The sequence below is a fragment of the Nicotiana tabacum genome, chromosome 24, assembly GCF_000715075.1.
Source record: "Nicotiana tabacum cultivar K326 chromosome 24, ASM71507v2, whole genome shotgun sequence".
NCBI lineage: Eukaryota > Viridiplantae > Streptophyta > Magnoliopsida > Solanales > Solanaceae > Nicotiana > Nicotiana tabacum.
Window position 1 is genome coordinate 37,895,601 of NC_134103.1, and position 21,855 is coordinate 37,917,455.

General features: G+C 36.9%; 1 protein-coding gene across 1 annotated transcript; it reads right to left on the reverse strand.

The window, feature by feature from the left end:
• Positions 1 to 526: 526 nt before the first annotated feature.
• LOC107761425 (putative nucleoredoxin 1) lies at positions 527 to 4,766 on the reverse strand. Its single transcript, XM_016579648.2, has 4 exons — positions 4,406 to 4,766; positions 2,097 to 2,576; positions 1,520 to 2,005; positions 527 to 1,160 (listed from the first exon to the last, which is right to left on the reverse strand). The coding sequence occupies exons 1-4, from the start codon at positions 4,487 to 4,489 to the stop codon at positions 648 to 650; spliced, it is 1,563 nt and encodes a 520-aa protein (XP_016435134.2). The 5' UTR covers positions 4,490 to 4,766; the 3' UTR covers positions 527 to 647.
• Between the last annotated feature and the right edge of the window lie 17,089 nt (positions 4,767 to 21,855).

The window sequence follows — 21,855 nt, forward strand, 5'->3', positions numbered from 1 at the left end:
GCAAACCAATATTATATCCTTTGCACAAAAAGCATGACTGAAACCAACACAGGAAAAAGTTAACATTGAGATAGACAGTATCTGGATCAAATACAGGTCAAATGCTTAATGAAACTTGTATTGCACAAAAGACCCACTTGTGGGATTGTACTGGGTGGTTGTTGTTGTTGTAGTAGTATTGCAAAAAAGAGACAAAACAAATAATTTCATGGTAGAAGTGTCTCAGAAAGAACGCTTTCAAACCCCACGAATATGCTTCTTAGCAAATGATTTTGAAAGAAAATTCATGTCTAAAGACTGATGGAGTAGGTAAACAAAGCAAAGAAATGAAAGAAGTTCAGTTTGTCTGCTATCCCCTTATTTTCCTTTCAAAGGAATTTTACCATGGAGAAAGTAAAATTTCCTGACCAGATTGACATGAAGTTTTACATTAATTGAAACCAAGATAAACTTAGCTTTTCCAGTCAAGATTAAGTGCCATCTTTGATCTGACATCTACAGAAGGGAGTGAGCATATGGACTGTAGTACCACAGAATGATCTTTATTAAATGTGCCTTATAATGAAACATAGTTCTGTCTGAATAAGACACGTAGTACTACATAGTCATAAAACAAGATTAAAACCTAAGAACCCATAATAACCAAATTAACTTTTGGAACAAACTTCACCATCACAAACCCATCCTTCGTTTGGTTTCTTTTCATCTTTGCCTTGCTCCTTCTGATCTACCTCCGGATCCAAGTTGTTTTCTTTTTTCTCTGCAATGTCTGCCTCGATTTCCTTCATACGCTCCTCGGTGAATGGAAAAGCCTCAGCACCATGACGCATGATCATGTTTCTGGCCCCAGTTGTAATAGTCTTGCCCGATGGCCCTATAGCAACCAATGTTGGTATGCCTTGAACTTTGAAAAGGCGACTCAAGGATGCCTTCCTTTCATCGCCAAAGGGAAGAGCGAGCCATGGCATTGTAGCAAAATAGTCATCAAACGAGGCTTGATCTTGATCACTAGATATGAAAATCACTTCCAATGGACCATTTTTGGTTTTAATCTTCTCATATGCTTCTTTAAGCTTTGGTGTAAAAGCACGGCATGGCGGACACCAGTGTGCTGAGAAGTAAAGGAGAATATTCTTCCCTACAAGATCAGACACCAGAATCTACAAAGAGAAAATTTTGGTCACTTGTTGTACTTCAGGAAAAGAGTGACATCAACAGAAAGAGGTGTCATGTTAATTATACAGTAATCCAAAAACTGTATACTGAAAACCTTGTTTTATTTATCAGCAGATGATTGAGGAACTCTGAAGCTCCAACATCTCATGTAAACATCACTTATGTCATAGAATCAGCTTACAACGTATATGCAATAGATAGGTGCAGTCCTTTGTTAAATTAACTGGGAAACTTTAGGAGTCTGAACAAATTTATTGGAAATTTTTTTGATACATTAAGGCAAATAAAGGATCCATGTTCTATGACATAACAATAATACCAAGATGTGATATTTTCGTCCTACCTTTTCACCATCTTTTCCAATGACGAAATCATGATCTCCAGTGACCAAAATTGACTCCAGTGTTTGTGCTTCTCGCTTAGCTTTCTCTATCTGCTCAAGTTCAGCAAACTTCTCGGGGGTAAAAGGATATGCCAGGATGCCATGCTCCTCGATGGCTTCAGCAACATTAGAATGAAGAGTCTTCCCATCTGTTCCAATGATGACTAAGGTAGGAAGGGTAGAGAGCTCAAAGTACCGGGCGAGCTTCTCACAAGTCCTGTCTTTTAAGGGAAGTGAATACCAAGGCATGCTTGCAAACTCTTTCTTAAAAGATTCATCATCATCTTCACCATCAAGGGGAATCATCACAACCTCAAAGTTTTCCCCCTGCGCCTTCAACTTGTCATACATATCGATCAGCATCCGAGTAAATGATTCACATTCTTCGAAAGAGGTCATTGAGAAATACAGGCCTACAATCTTGCCTTCAAGCTCAGCAACAGGTACCTAATAGTAATCAAAACATAGTAGTTAGGGAAACTTTAATTAAAGAACAAGAATAAAACATGCAGGAAAAAGAACAGCATCTTGAATCAACCTTCCTCCCATCAACTGCAACTACATAGTTTCTTGATTGTGACTCCAAGATAGATTTCAAAGATTGTTCTCTTTTAGCTGCTTCTTCTTGCTCTTTAAGTTCATTTAGCCGTTCTTGAGTAAAAGGGTAACCTTCCACCCCATGCTCAAGGATGATCTCAACCCCGTTATCTGTCACTACCTTTCCACAGTCATCAAGGATCACTAAGTGGGGTATTCCCTTAACAGCAAACAATTCATTCAGACGTTTACGTGTTTCAGAATCAGAGAATGGGACAGCGAGCCACGGCATTTTAGAGAAGTACTCCTTAAATGATTCATCATCCTCGTCAGCAGTAAGGAAAACAACTTCAAAGTCTCCTTTTGGTAGGAGCTCATTGTACGCCTCTACCAAATTCGGGGTGAAATGTTGGCATGGACCACACCATGATGCTGAAAAATACAAACCAACTTTTTTCTCCTTTAAAGCATCAAGCTTAACCTGAGATTCATATAAGAGTAACTTGCCGTAAATTAGTTAATCTTTTAATCAAAGCTAGCTACTAATTTCCAAAATTCACCTCACCTTTTCTAACACGCATGTCTATACCAATAAAACTAAAAAGTCAGGAAAGTGAAAAAAAGATGCATAGAACTACATTGAAAATGTTGCACTTCTAGTCTTCTACAGAAACCAGAAATGGAAAAATCAGATAGTGGTTCTAAAATCCACCACAAAAGATACTCTAAAAAGATGACTCCTGTCACACCTCACTTTCTTATTCTTGGATACACCTTATACTTACAAACACATTATCAAATTTGAAATGTTAGGAAAAGCTATTCCCGTGAAACCCGACCGCCCGACCCAAACAACTTTTTTGCAACAGTTTCCTTGAAACGAACAACATAATTATTTAGTTAACAGAACGAATTGTTTTCAGAAAAAACAAAACAGAATGAAAAGAAAAATCAAAAAATGATGTTTTTTCATTCCATCTCAAACCATTAAAAATAGAAGTAACCAAGATCAACCCAAACTTACTTCCACAACATCTCGCTAACTCTTGAATATTTACTTTGATCCTTTTATGTATGTTATATTTTCTTTTAATTATTACATGTTTAATCCATCCTATTATTATGTTCATAATTTGTCTTTATAAGTACTTTCATCTTATTTTTTAAACCTGTAAACTACTTAAATTTTTGTTTAAAATTATTTACTTTTTCATGTTACAAACTTCTCAAACAATTCAGGTTGACTTATGGATATTCTTTTTAACATTCCTAAAGCGTAGGTGGAGTAAATAATGTGGATAGCTATGCAAAGTAAAGGGTTATAAATCATAAATCTCTCTTTTTGAATAACAAATCAATCCAAACACTGCTGAGTTTTAAGAATTTCCATTCGAAAGTAATCTATCAAATTTTGAAAACTTTTTCCAGGACATTATCAAAAAATTGTCCAAGACCTAGACAATCTCAGAAGAAAATTTCTTAGAATTTCCATTTGTTCACATATTGTGTACAGAAAGCAAGAAACTACCACCAAGGAACGTGGTGCATACATGCGATCCCTCTACGCTTAACCAGAGGTCCTTGGGAATGGAGAGACCCAGGCCGATCCATGATTTCAAGAGGGGGGTGCACTATTGTAAAGAGGTGGATCTAGAATCACATTTGACGGGTTTAACTTTAGTCTCTTACCCTACCCACTACACTTTTAAAATTATAGGTTCAAAATTATACTTTTTGAAATTTTATTGATTTTCGCATATTTATCTATACTCCATGTCGAAAACAAGACCGTCCGGAGTGTGTTTTGAACCGCTAATTTCAATTGTAGAGGTGCACCCAATAATTATTGCACCATAGGGGTCCTTGAGCATGGGTGCACTCACATATATTTAAGTAATTTTGAAGAAATATAACATTGTTGTACATGATTTAGGGAGAGGAGTATGGGTTCACATGAAACCATATCCTAAAACCTAGATACGCCTAGCAAGCTCTTCCCCATTTAATGGGCCCTATGCGGATCGGGAAGGGGATTAGTCGAGCCAATGGGTTTTGGATACTGGATTGTTAAACCAAAAGAAACAACAAACCACAATCAGATACTCCAATTCAAATCCAATTCATCATTTATCAACATCATATGCCACATTTCTGCTACAATTTACTTCACTATACCAAAACATTAGTAGAAACATGCATTTGTCAATAGAATCGGAAGAAAAACTCAAAACACACACAGAGAACAAACCCAAAATCCGGCTTTATAACATACACAGTAAAAGTTAATGAATATTCAATATTTATAGATACCTGGTCACCGTTGTTGCGAATGAGAAAGTCACGGTCTGAAGAACCAAGTAGCTTCATCAGATCATGAGAATCGTCCCCAGCCATTTCCCTAATCAGTCTCTTTGTTTCTCTTTTTCGTGATACTAACAAAGTTTTGTAGTCTATGCAACAAAAACTTAAGACGACCTGCTTATATAGAATAGAGGAAACTCTCTAGGAAAAGACAAGTTGATTTTTTTGAGTAATATTAGAGGCTTTACTAGATTCTTCTGAATTACTTAGTGATTAAGACTCAACATATTTGTGTGAATTGAGACGGTGTGAAAAAGAGAAAGACGACTTGGGAGTGGACTAGCGGTTGAGTGCAGATTTTATGCGGATGATGTTTCATAGTTGCTATCTCGCTCATGTTAAAAAATAAAAAAATAAAAAAACTAAAAGGTAGGGTCATAAAAAAAATAAGTTTGTAAAAAACCAAAAAACTAATTGACCTGTTTCATAGAGTTTTTGACCAATATTGTCCTTATTTCTTTTTAGATTAGGTCTATTTTGGTCCCTCAAATATAACTCTGAGCATATTTAGCCCCTTAACTATGCTAAAGTGGAGCATCTTTAGTCTTACTGACACTATATATTCAAAAACTAACACTGTTACCCAACTCTGATTCATGAAATAAATCTTCTGCTCTGAAACAAAATGTTTCCTTTCCTTTTATTAGATAACGCAAATTATCACTTTAATTCCTCATTTTTAGATAATATCTTCTAAAATTTTGACCTGTAAATTACATTTTTCAGCTGTAATTTAAGCTGTAATTTTTGGCCACTGTAATTTAAGCTGTAATTTTATATATTTTTCGTCTCATTGAAAATTGGTACAAAAGGGGATATTTTCAAGGTCAAAATTTTAGAAGACATTATCTAAAAATGAGGAATTAAAGTGATAATTTGCGTTATCCAATCAAATGAGAGGAAACATTTTGCTTCAGAGCAGAAGATTTGCTTCATGAATCAGAGTTGGGTAACACCGTTAGTTTTTGAACATATTGTGTTAGTGAGACTAAAGGTGCTCCACTTTAGCATACTTAATGGTCTAAATATGCTCAGGGCTATATTTGAGGGATCAAAATAGACCTACCATTAAAGATAAGGGACAATATTGGCCAAAAACTCATGTTTCATACAACATCCTTAAATTACAGCTTGTTTGGATGGTTGTTACCCATTGTATCGTATTGTATTGTTATCTCAAAACAATGTTTGTTTGATTGTTTAGTTAAAATTGGTTATATTGTATTTTTAAATCCATTATTCCGGAACAATGAAAAGTCCTTTTTTTTAAACAACCAATTTGGTGTGGTGGATTATTTTCTATTTTTCTTTCCAATTATGCCCTAACTTATTACTCCACAATTCTATTTTACTATTTACCTTTTTTTCATTTTAACTCCAAATCTCTAACCTATAACCCACTTTGTCTTTTTTCTACTAACTCCAACATCAAAGGTAAAAAATGATAGGTTTTGCCGCCCTTTTTTTTTTCGTTTTTCTCCTAATTTGATTTTAACTCCAATTTTAATTACTTTAATCTCTCATTAGATATATACTATTGGCGGTTTTCAAATGTATAAAGTGTTATTATTTATCTCCCCAGCTCCTTGTTTCTTTATCATCGTTCTTTTTTTATTGATAATTAACCTTATTTTTCAGGTTTTTTCTCTTGTTTTTACCTGGCAATTGAGTTAGAGTAATATTATTTATGGTATAATTGCTAAGGATTTTATGGAATATGAATAGTTCGTTATGGATTATATGTCACGTTGTTAGAAAACTATTATGTTATGCACTTTAAGTTATGGATTATATGTCATATTGAGAAATATTACTTATGATCTAAATTCTGAGTAGAGTGTACTTAATATTTGTATTTTTACTTTATTATTATTATTATTATTATTATTATTATTATTATTATTATTATTATTATTATTATTATCTACTTATGAATGGAGTGTACTTATTATTATTTTTAATATTATTAAGTTGTTCCACTAATTTTGTTAGAATTTGCATGAATTTAATCGCTTAATCTATTTATAAAACATATTTGGTGATAAATTAATAGAAATGGGTTTTTTTAAATTAATTTTATGCGTAATTCTTGATAAACTTAATATTTAAAATAATTGAGGGTATTTTAGTAAACTTATCAGTTACAGTACAATACGATACAATCAAACTAAACACAAATGTCGTATTCATAAAACGATACGATATAATACAGTACAATATAATACATTATAAAACGATGAGTAATAATGATCCAAATAAAGTGTTAGTTATCAAAGAAGACACGATAGTTTCGTGAAACAATAGAAATAGACTTTTAGTAGTCAATTAAGGAATATCCAAACCAAAAGGTACAACTCTTTATTATTGGTATATTACTTAATAGGAAACTTTATCGGTATGTAGAAATTTTGCAAATGAGATGTTTGAGTCGGTGAAAGGTGTTGGCATTGTGGTGGACTGTCTTCGTCACATACGTAAGAGAGAGTTTAACTTTGTTAAGGAAGAAACTGAAGCTACAAGTATTCTAAGTTTATACTCTCTCTCTTTATCGTTTTTAATTTAAGAGAACATTATTTTGCCATACCAAACTAATAAATGCAATGTATATGTTATAGGAACAAAATTTTATCATTTAACATTTGTTTTGTGACTTCTATAATTAAGCCACCTCCAACAATTTTCCTTTTTTTTTTAAATTTTTAGATAAATAAAAAACACAATGCTCTCTGGTACGATAACCGAGGTTTAGCTTTCTCTCTCTTTGGAAAGTTAAACAAGCACTTTTCCGGTGACTTTACGGCAAGGGACATAGTTTCTCCTCAATCATTCATCAGTGATTGTTCAGAAACTTAGTATACAATCAACATGGGGGACGATAAGATCTATTTTAACTCTGATTTTAAATCTTTCGAAATCACCAGATCATATTCAAGATTTGAAATTTTGTATGACCGGGTCGAGCACAGCAGGAACCTGTTAAGGAGAGTGACTTTTAGTCACAAAGTCATGAAGTGGATTGTTTTTGTTCTCAACATGGCATCAAGCGTCCAGGGAATGTCAGTCAAATGGTGAAAAACAGTAGAACTCTTTGTTGAGTTTTACGGTACTCTTAAATAAAATAAATATGGAAGATTCATCAGCATTATTGCATTACAGGGGGAAAACAAATATGTTACAATCATTCCAGAGGGTACGTACAAAGAAGGATGGGGAAGATTGCATTAAAAATAGATAGATTCATCAATGCTGTAATTATGACGTAAGAGAAAGTTTTCTGCCCAACAATTGACTCTCCTTTTGCTGAAGCAATTAGGGCCAATAAATGGAAAACATTAGGGACCAAAACGTCTCTGATCAAGACTCAGAACTCCAGAATCATCATGTCAGGTAGCTCTGATGCAGCAGACAGTGATCTTTTAGGAAGATGCATTATTGGTAGATTCCACGATTCTTTGCAGAAAATACCAACTCTGAATGATGTCCGACGATGGATCATCACTGTCTGGAAAGCTGCACAAGGAGTTAATGTTTATGAGATGAATGATTCATTTTTCTTGTTTGAACTACCGACAAGAAAAGTTGTTGAACATGTTCTAACTGGGGAATGACGATGGAAAAAGGTGAAGCTGATACTCCATTGGTGGTCTCCCACAACTGGTTGATGGCCAAAAAAGACAGAGAGGAACTGGGTCTGGATTCGACTCCTAGGGCTCCCGCTTAATTTATGGTCTTACAAGGTCTTCAAGGAAATCAGTAATTTTTGTGGGGGATGTATCGAGAGAAGAAATCAGTTTAAAGAATCATATGTGCTAGGCAAGAATTAAAGTGGAGGGGGATGGTTCAGATGTTCCCAAGGAAGTGAAAGTTGAAAGTGACGGATTTATTTGTACTATTCCTGTTTGGTGTGAAATTCCGGTGCAGGTGGAAGCCATAGACCATACCGACGGTGATTTTCCAGATCTCTCTAAGGAGAATAGGACCATCGACCTATCCAAGGAATTAGGGCTAGCTAGGTCTATGAGGAAGATTTTGGTACTTTGTCTATGTTGAGGATGTCATAGCACGTGGGTACATCGAAGAAAGCAATTAATTCAAATTCGATATCACGTGTGGAGACACGTGAGAGGAGCAAAACAGGTTACACTTCAAGATAATACAGGGTTTTGGGCCACATGCCCAAACATCACTCTAGCCCAACTGATCCTCAGATTTTAATTAGGGCCCAAGATCCTCCAACCAATATAATAGAACCTGACCCACTACATCACTCCGGTCCAACTGATCCTTTGATTTTAATTAAAACTCAAGATCCACCAACTCTTTTAAGTGATCCTGACCCAATACTTCTCGAATTAGAAGCTCATTGCAGTCAAATTCCACCAGAAGGATCGTCTATCTCCAATATGTCAGATATCGATACCCCCTCACACAGTGATGACACACACAACTTTCTTGAGACTAGCACAAAATAAATTAATGGGGTTTCTACGAGGGGATCGAACACGACAGAAAGAAACTACTCTCGCTAAAAAGGCCAACAGTCATCTAGCATGCAAGAACCTATCAATGTTCAATCCTACAATGAAAAGATGGATGCAACTCTATGGGTACACAACAACATTATTAGCCTAAGCAACAAATTTGAGGTAAATTTTAAGGATTGTGAAAAAGAGGCTTTTGCCCTTTTTATAAAAATTGACAGTAGAAGGAAGAATTGCAGAGTTGAACTAGCTGAACCAGAACTTGAGACTCCTTCAACTCCAAGATGGAAAGATACAACAAAACTCAAAGGTTTAGTTAGTTTTGATGTAAAATTCAAAAGCAATTGAAAGAGAAATATGGGGAAGTTACAGTCAAGTGGTGCAACATGAAGATAAACATAATCTCATAGAACATTGGGGGGGATAAACAATAGGGAGAAAATGAGCACATTGAAGAGTCTAATACACATGTGGAAAGTAGACATCTATTGCCTGCAAGAAACCAAGGTAGAATGGGATATAGAGGAGTTTGTGAAGCAATTATGGGCAAATAAATGGGTGAAATATGAATGTTTAGAGGCTAGTGATACTAGAGGGGGAATTTTAATGATATGGGATAATAGAGTTTAGAAGGGAGAAGTTACATGTACATGATTACATTCCTTGACATGTACAGAATTACATTCCTTGACATGTAGCTTCATGGATATGACTTATGACTTTTCTTGGCATCTAACGGGGGTGTATGGTCCAAACAACAGAAAGGAAAGGAAAGGGATGTGGGAAGAAATTGAGGCAGCTAGAGGGCTTTGTGGAGGTCTCTGGGTAGTGTGTGGAGATTTTAACACCCCTAGTTATATTTCAGAAAAGAAGAATTGTACCACCTTAACTAGAGATATGATTGATATCTCAAATTTCATTGATGACATGGAATTGGTAGACCTTCCATTAATTGGAGGCATGTATACAAGGAACTGGTATGGGGGGGGGGCTGGGGGCACTCAAGATTCTTCTTCCAGGATTGATAGATTCCTCTTCTCCACAAGTTAGAATAAGGAATTCATGAGTATTAAGTAGTCTATTCAGCAGAGGGTAGATTCATATCATTTTCCTCTCTCCTTGCAATGTGATGATTGGAATACAACAAATCGTATCACAAGTTTGAAAACTAGTGGTTAGGTGTAGAGGGTTTTAATGATCAATTGAAGACATGGTGGGATTCTTTTGTAATTGTAGGTAGACTAGATTATATCTTGGCAAGCAAATTGAAAGATGTGAGAGGAAAATTAAAGAAATGGAATCTAACTAAGCATGGGAATTTGGAGGCCACCAAGTCCAGTATCCTTAACCAGATCTCAGAGTTAGACATAATTCAGGAGTAGAGAAATTTGAATTAAGAGGAAGTTTTACTGAAAGCAAACCTATTCATGGAATTTGAAGAGGTTGCAAAAAATGAGGAGATAGCTTGGAGACAAAGGTCCAGACCCTTATGGATGAAAGAGGGTGACAAAAATACTAAATTCTTTGAAAGGACTGTAAATGCACATAAGAGATACAACAATATAGATCACTAGTGGCAAATGGTATAATATTGGAAGATCCAATAGCAATAGCAATTAAATAGGAGGTAGTGAGGTTTTATCAGTAACTTTTTACTGAGTCTGAACATTGGAGACCAACTTTTAACATGATAGATGGTCCACAAATCACTGATCAAGAGCAATATTGGTTCCAAAGACCTTTTGGAGAACAAGAGGTGCATGAATGCATTAAACTTTGTGCTATTGATAAAAGTCCAGGGCTCGATGGCTTTAGCATGGGTTTCTATTCTCAATGTTGGGACATCATCAAGGGTGACATAATGCAAGCTATCCAAAATTTTCACAGTTAGGAGTACTTTGAAAAGACTCTAAATGCAAGCTACATAGCCTTGATACCAAAGAGAAATGGTGCAAAGAAGTTAAAAAATTATAGACCTATAAGTTTAATCGGCAGCGTGTATAAGACCATCTCCAAACTTCTAGCGGAAAGATTGAAATCAGTGATCTCAAAACTGATTGGCAAACATCAAAGGAAGACAAATAATGGATGTTGCTCTTATTGCTAATGAATATATGGATTCCAAATTAAAGGGGGGAAAGCGAGGAATATTGTGCAAATTACATATAGGAAAAGTTTTTGACCATGTGAATTGGGATTTCCTGATAAATATGCTGAAGCAGATGGGTTTTGGCATAAAATAGAATAACTGGATTAGATTTTGTATTAGTACAAATAGATTCTCAGTGTTGATCAAGGGGTCACCTGAAGGTTTCTTTCCTGCTCAAAGGGGATTGAGGCATGGAGATCCTTTATCTCCTTTCCTCTTCATTATAGCCATGAAGGAATTGAACAATATGTTCCATAAAACCTAGCAGAATAATTGGATTAGAGGCTTCTAGGTTAACAACAGACAATGAGGTAGCATGAAGATCACTAATCTCATTTATGCAGATAATGCTATCATTCTATGTGATGCAGAGGTAGATCAAATGAGGATGTTAAGAGTTATCTTAGTAATTTTTGAAAGGATATCTGGGCTTCACATTAATTGGAGAAAAAGTCTAATTTATCATATTGATGAATCTCAACAAATCCAATAACTTGCTGGGATTCTTGGTGTGAAATTGGTGCTTTTACAACAATATATCTTGGAATGCCTTTGGGGGTTAAATGCAGATCCATTGATAGATGGAATGGGGTCCTGGAGAAATGTGAAAAGAAACTAGCAAGATAAAAAAATCAATACCTCTCTCTAGGAGGCAGGCTAGTCCTCATCAATAGTGTACTTGATGCTCTTCCTACATATACGATGTCCTTATTCCCTTTCCCACCAAAGATAGAGAGGAGAATGGATGCTTTAAGGAAAAAGTTTCTATGGCAAGGCAACAAAGAAAAAGAAGGTACCATTTAGTTAAATGGAAGACTGTTACTCTCAGCAAGAAACATAGAGGTTTGGGAATCAAAAACTTGAGGAAACATAAACAATCCTTCTTATCAAATGGTTGTGGAGATATACTAATGAAGAACATTCATTATGGAGGATGGTAATTAAAGATAAATATGGGGATGAGGGGACTTGGAAAAAAAAAAGTAACCTCTCCATATGGGGTAAGTGTTTGGAAGGCAAGTAGAGCTCTTTGGCAAATTTTCAGCAACAAAATCAGCTTTAGAGTGGGGAATGGGTAGAACACCTCTTTTTGGGAAGACAACTGGTTAGGGCATTAGCCTTTGAAGACAATGCATCCTGATATTTTTTCTATAAATCAGCAGCAAAAGGCCATTATCTATGATGTTTGGTCAGCTCAAGGATGGAATCTCACTTATAGAAGATTTTTAAATAATTGGGAGATCATTAGAATCACAGACTTCTACAACATACTCAAGCAGTTTACGGGGGTGAATCTGAATGTTGATAAGGCATGGTGGATGGGGCACAGTTCAGGAAGGTTCTCTGTTAAATCTTCTTATCATGTGCTTAATCAAACAAACATAATGACTGATCTTTGGCCATGGAAACACATATGGAAAGTCAAAATTCCTTACAAAATAGCATATTTTGCTTGGTTGGTAGTTAAACATGTATGTTTAATATAGGACAATTTGATGAAAAGGGGTATGCAGTTGTGCTCAAGATGTAATCTACGTGGAAGAAAAGCAGAAACTAATAGTCACATGTTCTTACACTTGCATAGTGACTGTTCAAGTTTGGAACATATTCCTAACTCTAACAGGGATACACTAGGCATGCCAAATAGCACCAAGGACCTGCTATCATGCTGCAATAAGGTGAGAAGAAGTGCAAGTAAGAAAAATAGATGGGATCTAATTCCTAACTGCATATGGTGGACTATCTGGAAAGAGAGAAATTCAAGATGTTTTGAAGATAATGCCAACTCAACTCACAAGATAAAAATGAACTGCCTACTGTTATTTCATTTTTGGTGTAAATAAGAATGCATTGTAGACACAGAAGCTTTAATAGATATACCAGGGATTCTGTAAGAAGATAGAAATTTTTGTTGTATATTTTGGTCCATTCCATTGTAATTATGGCCAGGACGGCCTTTGTGCTTCTAAATATCAAATTTGTTACCATCTCAAAATAAAATAAAAAATAATTTTCCTTTTTTTTTTAACGAGAAAACTTTCTATTACTTGGGGGTAACAAAAAAGGGTAGTAAGATAGGGAGATCCAAACCACACTTCATTGTTCATTATACGGAACACTTATATCAACACCGCTTGTACCGCCCCGCAAAGTTTCCCGCCTAAGGGGCCGCAAGCCGAGCCAAACTTGGATGCCAAAGACCAGAGGGTTTTTGCACATGAAGGCAACAATCCCACAGGCCGTTAGGGCCATCATGGAGGCCACACTCTTCCATCAAGATCACATACTGCACAGGTGGGTAGGACCATATCCTACCTGGGCAATCATGGAGGCAACTATCTACTAGCAAGAACTGGGGCACATCAGCTGGACATGACCATTGACACAAAGGCTGCCAACATAATCATAGAGATCACTTGATGCCAGCAGAAAGATGTGCAACACAGATGGACGGGTCCACTGCCAGCAAATCTGCAGTGGACATTCATTGTATAAATAGACATGTATAGGCCTTGCTAGAAGGCAGATCTTATACACTTGTATTTCTTCTTTGTATATCAAGTAAATCTAAAAATTGTCATTGGCCTCCCAACCTTTGTATGTCTTTCAGTTCATTATCTTTTCAACCTTTGAGTTTGTGTGATTGCCTTGGTTCAAGCATGACATTGTGTTTATTTCTTAGTCAGGACTGAAGTTGAGAGTAACATACACGCTATCTAGCTGTCTGCGCGTAGCTTACTGAAGTTAAGCCCGTGACAAGTTGTATCAGAGCAAAAGGTTAAGAACATGGAAACCGATGAAGATAATGTTAATATTAGGCAACCTTCGTGGGAGAGACGAATCACCAACAAGGAAGCAGAAACAAAAGAGGAGAGGGACGAGCAAAGTGTGAGATTCCGCTATAGTCGTAACAAGTGAGGGACTGACTTACAATCCACCCCCACAACAGGCTGGCCATGGCTAGGAAAGCGAGGGGTCTGCTTCAGATCATTTAGACGTACGAGTAGACCTTACCGAAGCTTGTTTAGCTGCCCTAAATTGGCGCATTGAAGTTGTAGAAGGCAACTTCAACTCGCTTGATCTACTACTCTAGAAGAGCTGGGAGACATCAAGGAAACGTTAGATCATTTGATCGATGAGCACAAGGAAGGACTAACCAACCTTGAGCTTAAGCTGGCCGAGGCTGTATCGGCGTTGCACGGGAAAGTTGAAGCCCTAAAGCAACAACTACAGGCAGCAAGGCTTGCTGGTGGCAATGGTCATGTAACAGTGCGGGAAACCAAGATCGAGGGCCCAAAACCGAAGGAGTTTAGGGGCAAATGAAATGCTCAAGATGTAGAGAACTTCATCTGGAAGATGGAAGACTACTTTGAGCACCTCAACATCATTGATAAGGCTGCCAAGATCCGAGCAGCAATGATGTATCTAGCCGACACCAATATGCTGTGGTGGAGGAGGAAGAAATCCGAGATGGAGAAGGGCACTTGCTCCATCAAAAACTGGGAACAGTTCAAGTTTGAACTGAAATGCCAGTTTTACCCCCAAAATGTTATCAATGAGGCTCGTCAAAAATTAAGAGAGCTCAAACAAACCACTTCAATTCGGGAGTACGTGAAAAAGTTCACCAAACTCATTTTGCAGATTCCTAACATGTTAAGTGATGACTTGTTGTTCTATTTCATAGATGGCCTTCAAAACTGGGCCAAACAGGAATTACAACAACGTCAAGTCCAAGACGTCGATGAAGTTATCGCGGTGGCTGAGTCCTTAAATGATTTTAGGACAGAAGCCACAAAGGAAAAAGACACCAACTTCAAACCTGGTAGAGAACATGGATATCGGGACAAGGGCAAGCAAGTTGCTACCCTGGACCGCGATTCCAAAGAAGAAGGCAACAAGGCGTCTCATTGGCGTGACTGGTATCACCAAAAGAAGAAGGAAGTTGGTCCCCACAATGGTTGTTACATCTACAAGGACCCTAGTCATGGCTACAAGGATTGTCTTTCTGTGAAGAAACTTGGTGCCTTAATTGTGGCCGAGCAGAGGCTAAAAGAGGAGAGAGTCCAGGCTGATGCACAAGCTAGGGGAGCAGTTCAAAAATAGCCGGACATGACTCATCTTGGCAACATGATACTGGGCGTGGTGCTGGCCAAAGAGCCTGCTTTGAAGTAGGTTGCTCAAGGGAAGCCTGACATTACCAAACTAGTTCACTCGTTAGGCAACACTGTGATGGGAAAGGAGCCCCTATCGAGGGAGACAAGATCTTTGTTCGTGGATGCGATATTGAACGGACAGTCTGTCCATATCATGGTGGACACCGACGCGACACACAATTTTGTGTCCGAAGCAAAGGCTAAGTCACTTGGCCTTGTGTTTGGTCATAGCAGTTCGGTGTTGAAGACAGTAAACGCCGATCTCACCAATGTGAATGGAGTTGCCCGCAATGTGCAGCTCAACTTAGGGGCCTGGCAGTCCAACCATACAAAAATTATCAAATTCCGATGTCAAGTGGACCTTCAAATCTTAAATTTTCGTTTTTAGAAGATTTTATAAAAATTTGATTTTTCTCCCAAAATTTAACGGATTCATGATACAAATGAGTATGGAATCATGAAATATAAATAATATAGGATAAGGAACACTTACTCCAATATTGTTTTGTGAAAATCGCCCAAATATCGCCTTACCCGAGCTCAAAAATGAAAAATGATTGAAAATGAGACGAATCCAATTTTCCAGAACTTAAGTTCTGTTTCTCGGAGTTTTACACTTCGCATACGCGGTCAGTGCCTCGCATTCGCGAAGCACATTTTTGTGTTGCCAAAACTTTGCTCTTAGCGAACGCAAAGGCAACCTCGCGAACGCGAAGCCTTTCCAAATTTGTCCTTCGCGAACGCTATACACCCTACGCGAACGCGAAGCTTTAACGCTTGGTGCCCGGCCAGGTCTCGCCTTCTATGCGAACGCGAACGATGCCACGCGTTCGCGATGAACACTGCCCTCTACCCTTTGTGAACACTGCCCCATCTTCGCGAACGTGAAGAGTAAATATCACCTGCCTCAAGTTCCTCTTCGTGAACGCGATTCCTCTATCGCGAACGCGAAGAAGGAAACCAGACAGTGCATCAGAAAATTTTCCAGCAGAGTTTCAAGTCCAAAATTCAACCCGTTAACCATCTGAAACTCACCCGAGCCCTCGGGGTTCTAAATCAAACATGCACACAAGTCCAAAAATCTCATACGAACTTGCTCACGCGATCAAATTGCCAAAATAACACCTAGAACTACGAATTGGACACTAAATCAAAGGAAAGTTTCAAGAAAACTTCAAAACTTATATTTTCACAACCGGACGTCCGAATTTTGTCAAATCAACTCCGTTTCTCACCAAATTCGACAGACAAGTCATAAATATTATAGTAGATCTATATCGGGTTCTGGGACCAAAATACGGACACAGTGTCAATTAATCCAACATCAGTAATTTCTTAAAAATCATTAGGCTTTCAAACTTTTAATTTTTCATCAAAATTCCATATCTCAGGCTAGTGCCCTCGGAATTCGATTCCGGGCATACGCCCAAGTCCCAAATCATGATACGGACCTACCAAAACTGTCAAAATACTGGTCCGAGTCCGTTTGCTTAAAATATTGACCAAAGTCAACTCAATTGAGTTTTAAAGCTCTATTTCGCATTTTAATCTATTTTTCACATAAAAGCATTCTGAAAAATTTTACGGACTGTGCACGCAAGTCGAGGAGTTATAAATAGTACTTTTTGAGGTTTTAGAATATATAATTAATTATTAAATTTAAAGATTATATTTTAGGTCATCATACGCAAGCTCGAAGATGAGACATCGAGCCTAGAGATCGAAATGTATGTTGATACCGAGGCCATCAACAATCGAGACCAAGTATGACTGACTTCGAGTGGAGCATAATAACAGAATGGTGAGATATGAATAATCGGTCGAAGATCATGGCGGAAATCACGAAACAGATCAAATTAAGAGCGGTTATTGGTACCAATCATGGGATTTATTTCCGTAATTAGAATTGCACCATATTTAGGATTCCTCTATTATATAAAGAGGGATCTCATTCACTTGTAAGAAAAACAATCATTATTTAGTGATAAGAATATACATATACGCTGCTTTCTTTATTTTACTTACTGTTCATCATTGTTTGTTCCATCCTCTACTGTTCTTATTAACTAACCTCGAGACTATCTCGAATCGAGGTCGAGGCATTGTTTGCAGACCGGTTTGATTTATTCTATTGTCCAATTTATCTATTTAATTCGTTGTTTATCAATTAGTATTGGTTTAAATCACATATCCTTAAAACCACAATATAAGTTTATATATATATATATATTGTATAGAGTAAAATATGCTATGACACATGGCCGCCCAAAAGAGGGATATGTGGAACCCAAGATGGGGGATGACCAAGACAGAAAACAACTGATTCGTTTGTCATCGGAAAGAATAACGCTAATAAAGATGTGATGAATACTCTTCACCCAATAGCATTTAATAGAGAATATTTCATGGCATTAAGAACGATTGTCCGTTACAGAAAATTTGACATTTATGTTCACCGTTATATCTTCATCAATAACCCTCATAATTGACATTAAAGAGGGGCACGATCCTAGGACCTCCGTCCCTAGAAGTAGCTATAAATAGTGAGCTCAGTTATCATTGTAGGTGGGATTTTCTAACAAACTCATGCAACATTCTATTCAAATCTTAATACAATCTTATCTGCTTGCTTTTTGATTTCATTGTTGTTGTGCCCGAAAAACCTATTTCCGGAACTGCTATTTCTGTTATTTCGTCGCCATCTGAAGGCTAAATATTGTATAATCCTTCAATTATTTTATTATTTCAGGATCAAATTAATTTACTTGTCCAGAAATTACGTATAAATTCAACTGTACCGTTTTACGGGTAAACAGTTTGGCGTCCACCGTGGAGCCTAGACAGCCGTGCGATTGAATTGATCCTTGTCATTTTTACTAACGTATTTTGATTATTTTATCCTAGAAAAAATCATAACAAATGGCAGATAACGTTGTTAACAACACACACAATCTCGAGATTCGAGGGGACCAGCCTCATTTCGAGGACTCAATCAGTGACACCTACAATGAGGGGAATGACACCACACCGGTGCATGACAGGCAGTATCCTCGACATATTCGGGAGACAACTCCCGATGATGCTGAGGAGGAACATGTCGTTGACGCGATAAGGGTCTTGCAAGAGCAACAGACGATCATTCTAGACCACCTCACGTGACATGATAAGGTTATGATGGAGTTGAAGCAGGCATTGTCGGGGGCTTCGAATAATGCGAATACACGAGATCTTATTCCTCCCGGTGCTCCCGCGAATCAAACAACGCAGAGGGTCAACAACAACACTCCTAGAGGCGAAGTTGGCTCCGATCGGACTGGGGAGAGCAAATCCGTCCTAAATAACGGAACGATCCTTTCAAGAATGAACTTTTACGGTTTTTTAGGGAAGTGAACGTCCGCATTGACCAAATACCGGGCACGCCACCAGTGCTAAAAGGCCTGGACTCAAAGAAGTATACTCTATTGCAGTACAAGACCAGTGCGGCACCAGAATTAATCCCGAAGCGGTTCAAAATGCCCGATGTGCCAAAGTATGAAAGAACTTTAGACCCTCAGGAGCACGTTACCACTTGCACAACGACGGTGAAGGGAAATGATTTAGCTCCTCACAAAATTGAATCTGTTTTACTGAAGAAATTTGGAGAAACTCTCACGAGGGGAGCCTTGACGTGGTATTCAGTGTTACCCGAGCATTCCATAGAATCCTTTGAGATGCTCGCGGACTCTTTCATCAAGGCTTATGCTGGGGCCAGAAAAGTACAGGCTCGAAAGACCGACATTCATTTCATAATAAGTTAATCGATTAAGAAAGAAATAGCTTAAACTGTGATTAAATTCAAATGTGACTGAATGATATAATCATCCCATTTAATTTGAGCTTAAATTCAAGTTCGCTTAATTAAAATAGAACATAAAATTAACTTTCAAAGAAAATAAATTAGAGATAAATTTAAAAAATTTGTACTAAATGGACTTTCATATATTTTTTAATTCTCTAATGTAAGTTAAAATTTTATTAGTATTTCACATGACCCGTGAAATAGAATTAATTAACAGTGTCATTTTAGGTGTACCATCAAGTATTAGAAGCCTATCAATTGTGCAGTGCTTCCCTCTGATTGAGAATATGCTAGGGCTAGGCAAAATTATATCAAGATGCTTATCCTATGCAGGGGAGGTTCCAATTGATTATGAATATTGTATTTTCTATCCAAACATAAACATTCTAGTCTTAGATATTTGTGCTACCCTAGAAAATTGTACAATTGATTGAAGGAAATTTCTACAAACTAAAGAAACTGATTTCTCAAGGAAAGCTTAGTTAGCTCGGGGAGGAAATTTATTATTCAAAATTAGCTGAAAGATTCAACAGTCAACACCATTCATATTTTAACATGAAACAGTGTTGCAGTTTGTAAACTATATATCATGTAACTTGTGCAGAAAGAAGGACAAATAATGAATACAATAAGTACACATATATATACTATGGAAAGAGTAGACGGTGGCACCTAGGCAGGCCTCTTAGATGATACAAAAGATTACAAAGGCAAAGAAGTATGTGGGAGATGCTCAGATCATACTGTTAGAATTGCAGCAACTAGAAACATTTTTCATTAAAAGAATGTGGCAAAAATTAAGAGAAAACTATCCAAAAGTCGCAGGGAGGAAGTTGATATACAATAACCATAGATTTTCTAAGTGGTTGTTTATTTTTAACTTAAACTGAGTATTAAAAATAAATTTGCTAAATGAGTCGTAGTTAGAATCCCTTTTGCTACACTTTTTAATACTTTTTTTGTATGTTGCGCTTAAACTCACACCAACCTAGTAAAGATTGCTTCCTGGTGCTGGTTAAAGGCTGCTTCCTGACGTTTGAGCCTTTGTTACTAGAATGAATATTTTTTAAAAGTCAATCCAAACACTCTATATCGTTAAAAATTTGTTATTAGGTAAATTGAATCCCAGACCTTTTCTATCTTAAGAAACAACTGAATCAATGAGTCAAAGTTCTTCCGTGTCTATATAATTGATGATAAATTTATTTATTATTTTTTTATATATAAATATTGACACCACTTATGCAAAGTTTTGTATGTTATAGTTCAAAGTAGTGTGGCACCCGAAACTTACAGATCTTAAATCCGTACAGACCATATAAATCATATTAAAAATGGAGTTACTGAATAACAGAAAATTTGAAGCGAAAGACTCAAAAGTAACAAATAAACTAAAATATATCTTCAAAAAGCAGTTCAGATAAGATGAAAGCACTCAACCTCTCCTTACTTGAATGTTGCAGATGCCCGCTGAGCGAGTTGACCAAATTAAAAGAGCGATGATTTTTAATGGAAAAAGAAAAGTTTCCAAATTCATAATGCTTGATAGACCGAGCATGATCCAAAATTTAAATTTTATGGTTATATTTTACGGTTATGAGTTTATATTTACTATTTGTTCAATTTTAATAAATTTTTATATATAACCAATGTATTTTTGCTATTTACTAGATCCCCCAGTTGACATATAACCAATGAATGTGATAAGACAGAACAAAATTTTATTCGAATTCCAAGTTTTAATAGAAATTTTTTATTGGCGAGCTACAACAGTTGCACCTATTAAAGCAACTAAAATGATTATTGAAATCAGTTCAAATGGAAGAAAAAAATCTATTGATAAATGAATTTCAACTTGTTGACTATTACTTATAAAATTTTGCTCTATAATTTGGTTCGATCTTGTATATATATATATATATAAACGGGGATGAGCCCCACCACTCTGACCTCCGCCCCTCGGACGGCCTCTAACTGGATGGCATGCACCTCTAACTGCCTGACCACCACCTCTAGCTGCCTGACCCCCGCCTCTAGCTGGCTGTGCGGGCGATGGAGCAACTGGTGCCGGAATCATGGCACGAGTACCCTGCTGTGGTCTGCTGCTCATCAACCTAGGACAGTACCTCCTAATGTGACCTGCGTCGTCACACTCAATGCAACCCCGCGGCTGGCCTAACTGTCGAGTCTGAGATGATCCTGATGCCGTTTGGGTTCCTCATGTAGGTATCTCTGTGTTTTTCCTTAGGCCCGTACTGTTATAGTTATATCTTTATCTTGTGTGTTACTGTTACACTTGTTCTTTCACTATATATATATATATACACACACATGTGTGTAGTATATGATGACTAAAGTTCTCTAGCCTTAGACAGAGAAGTCGAGGTCAATTCTTAAAATTGCCATAGTGGATTTTCTATAACGCAAATCCAAATTAGTCAGTTTAGAGGTACCGCACATTGAATGGCTAAACTTAAAGAAAAAAAAGGTTTCTTCACCCAATATAAGCAGGTCCAAGTATATTGACTTCGTCTTGTTGTATGGGATTCCATTCCTCCCACCTTTAAAAAAAAGTCCTAATGTTATCAATGTATTACTTTACCTTGATAAAAAGCTCAAAATAGTCCGGTACCTTTGGACTTGGACTCAAAGCATATTTTTTGAGAAAGTAGTGCATTTTAAGTGTCAAAACTAACCACCGTAAGCCTTCTAACAGAGATATCTGAATATGCACGTGATATTTCCTTCAAAACAAACAAACACCTCTCTATCTTAAA

Coding starts and splice junctions, on each gene's coding strand:
- LOC107761425 (XM_016579648.2), bottom strand. CDS start 4,489: ATGGCTGGGGACGATTCTCATGATCTGATGAAGCTACTTGGTTCTTCA. Junction 2,006..2,096: donor TTGCAGTTGATGGGAGGAAG/GTTGATTCAAGA, acceptor GATTACTATTAG/GTACCTGTTGCTGAGCTTGA. Junction 1,161..1,519: donor TTGGAAAAGATGGTGAAAAG/GTAGGACGAAAA, acceptor TTCTCTTTGTAG/ATTCTGGTGTCTGATCTTGT.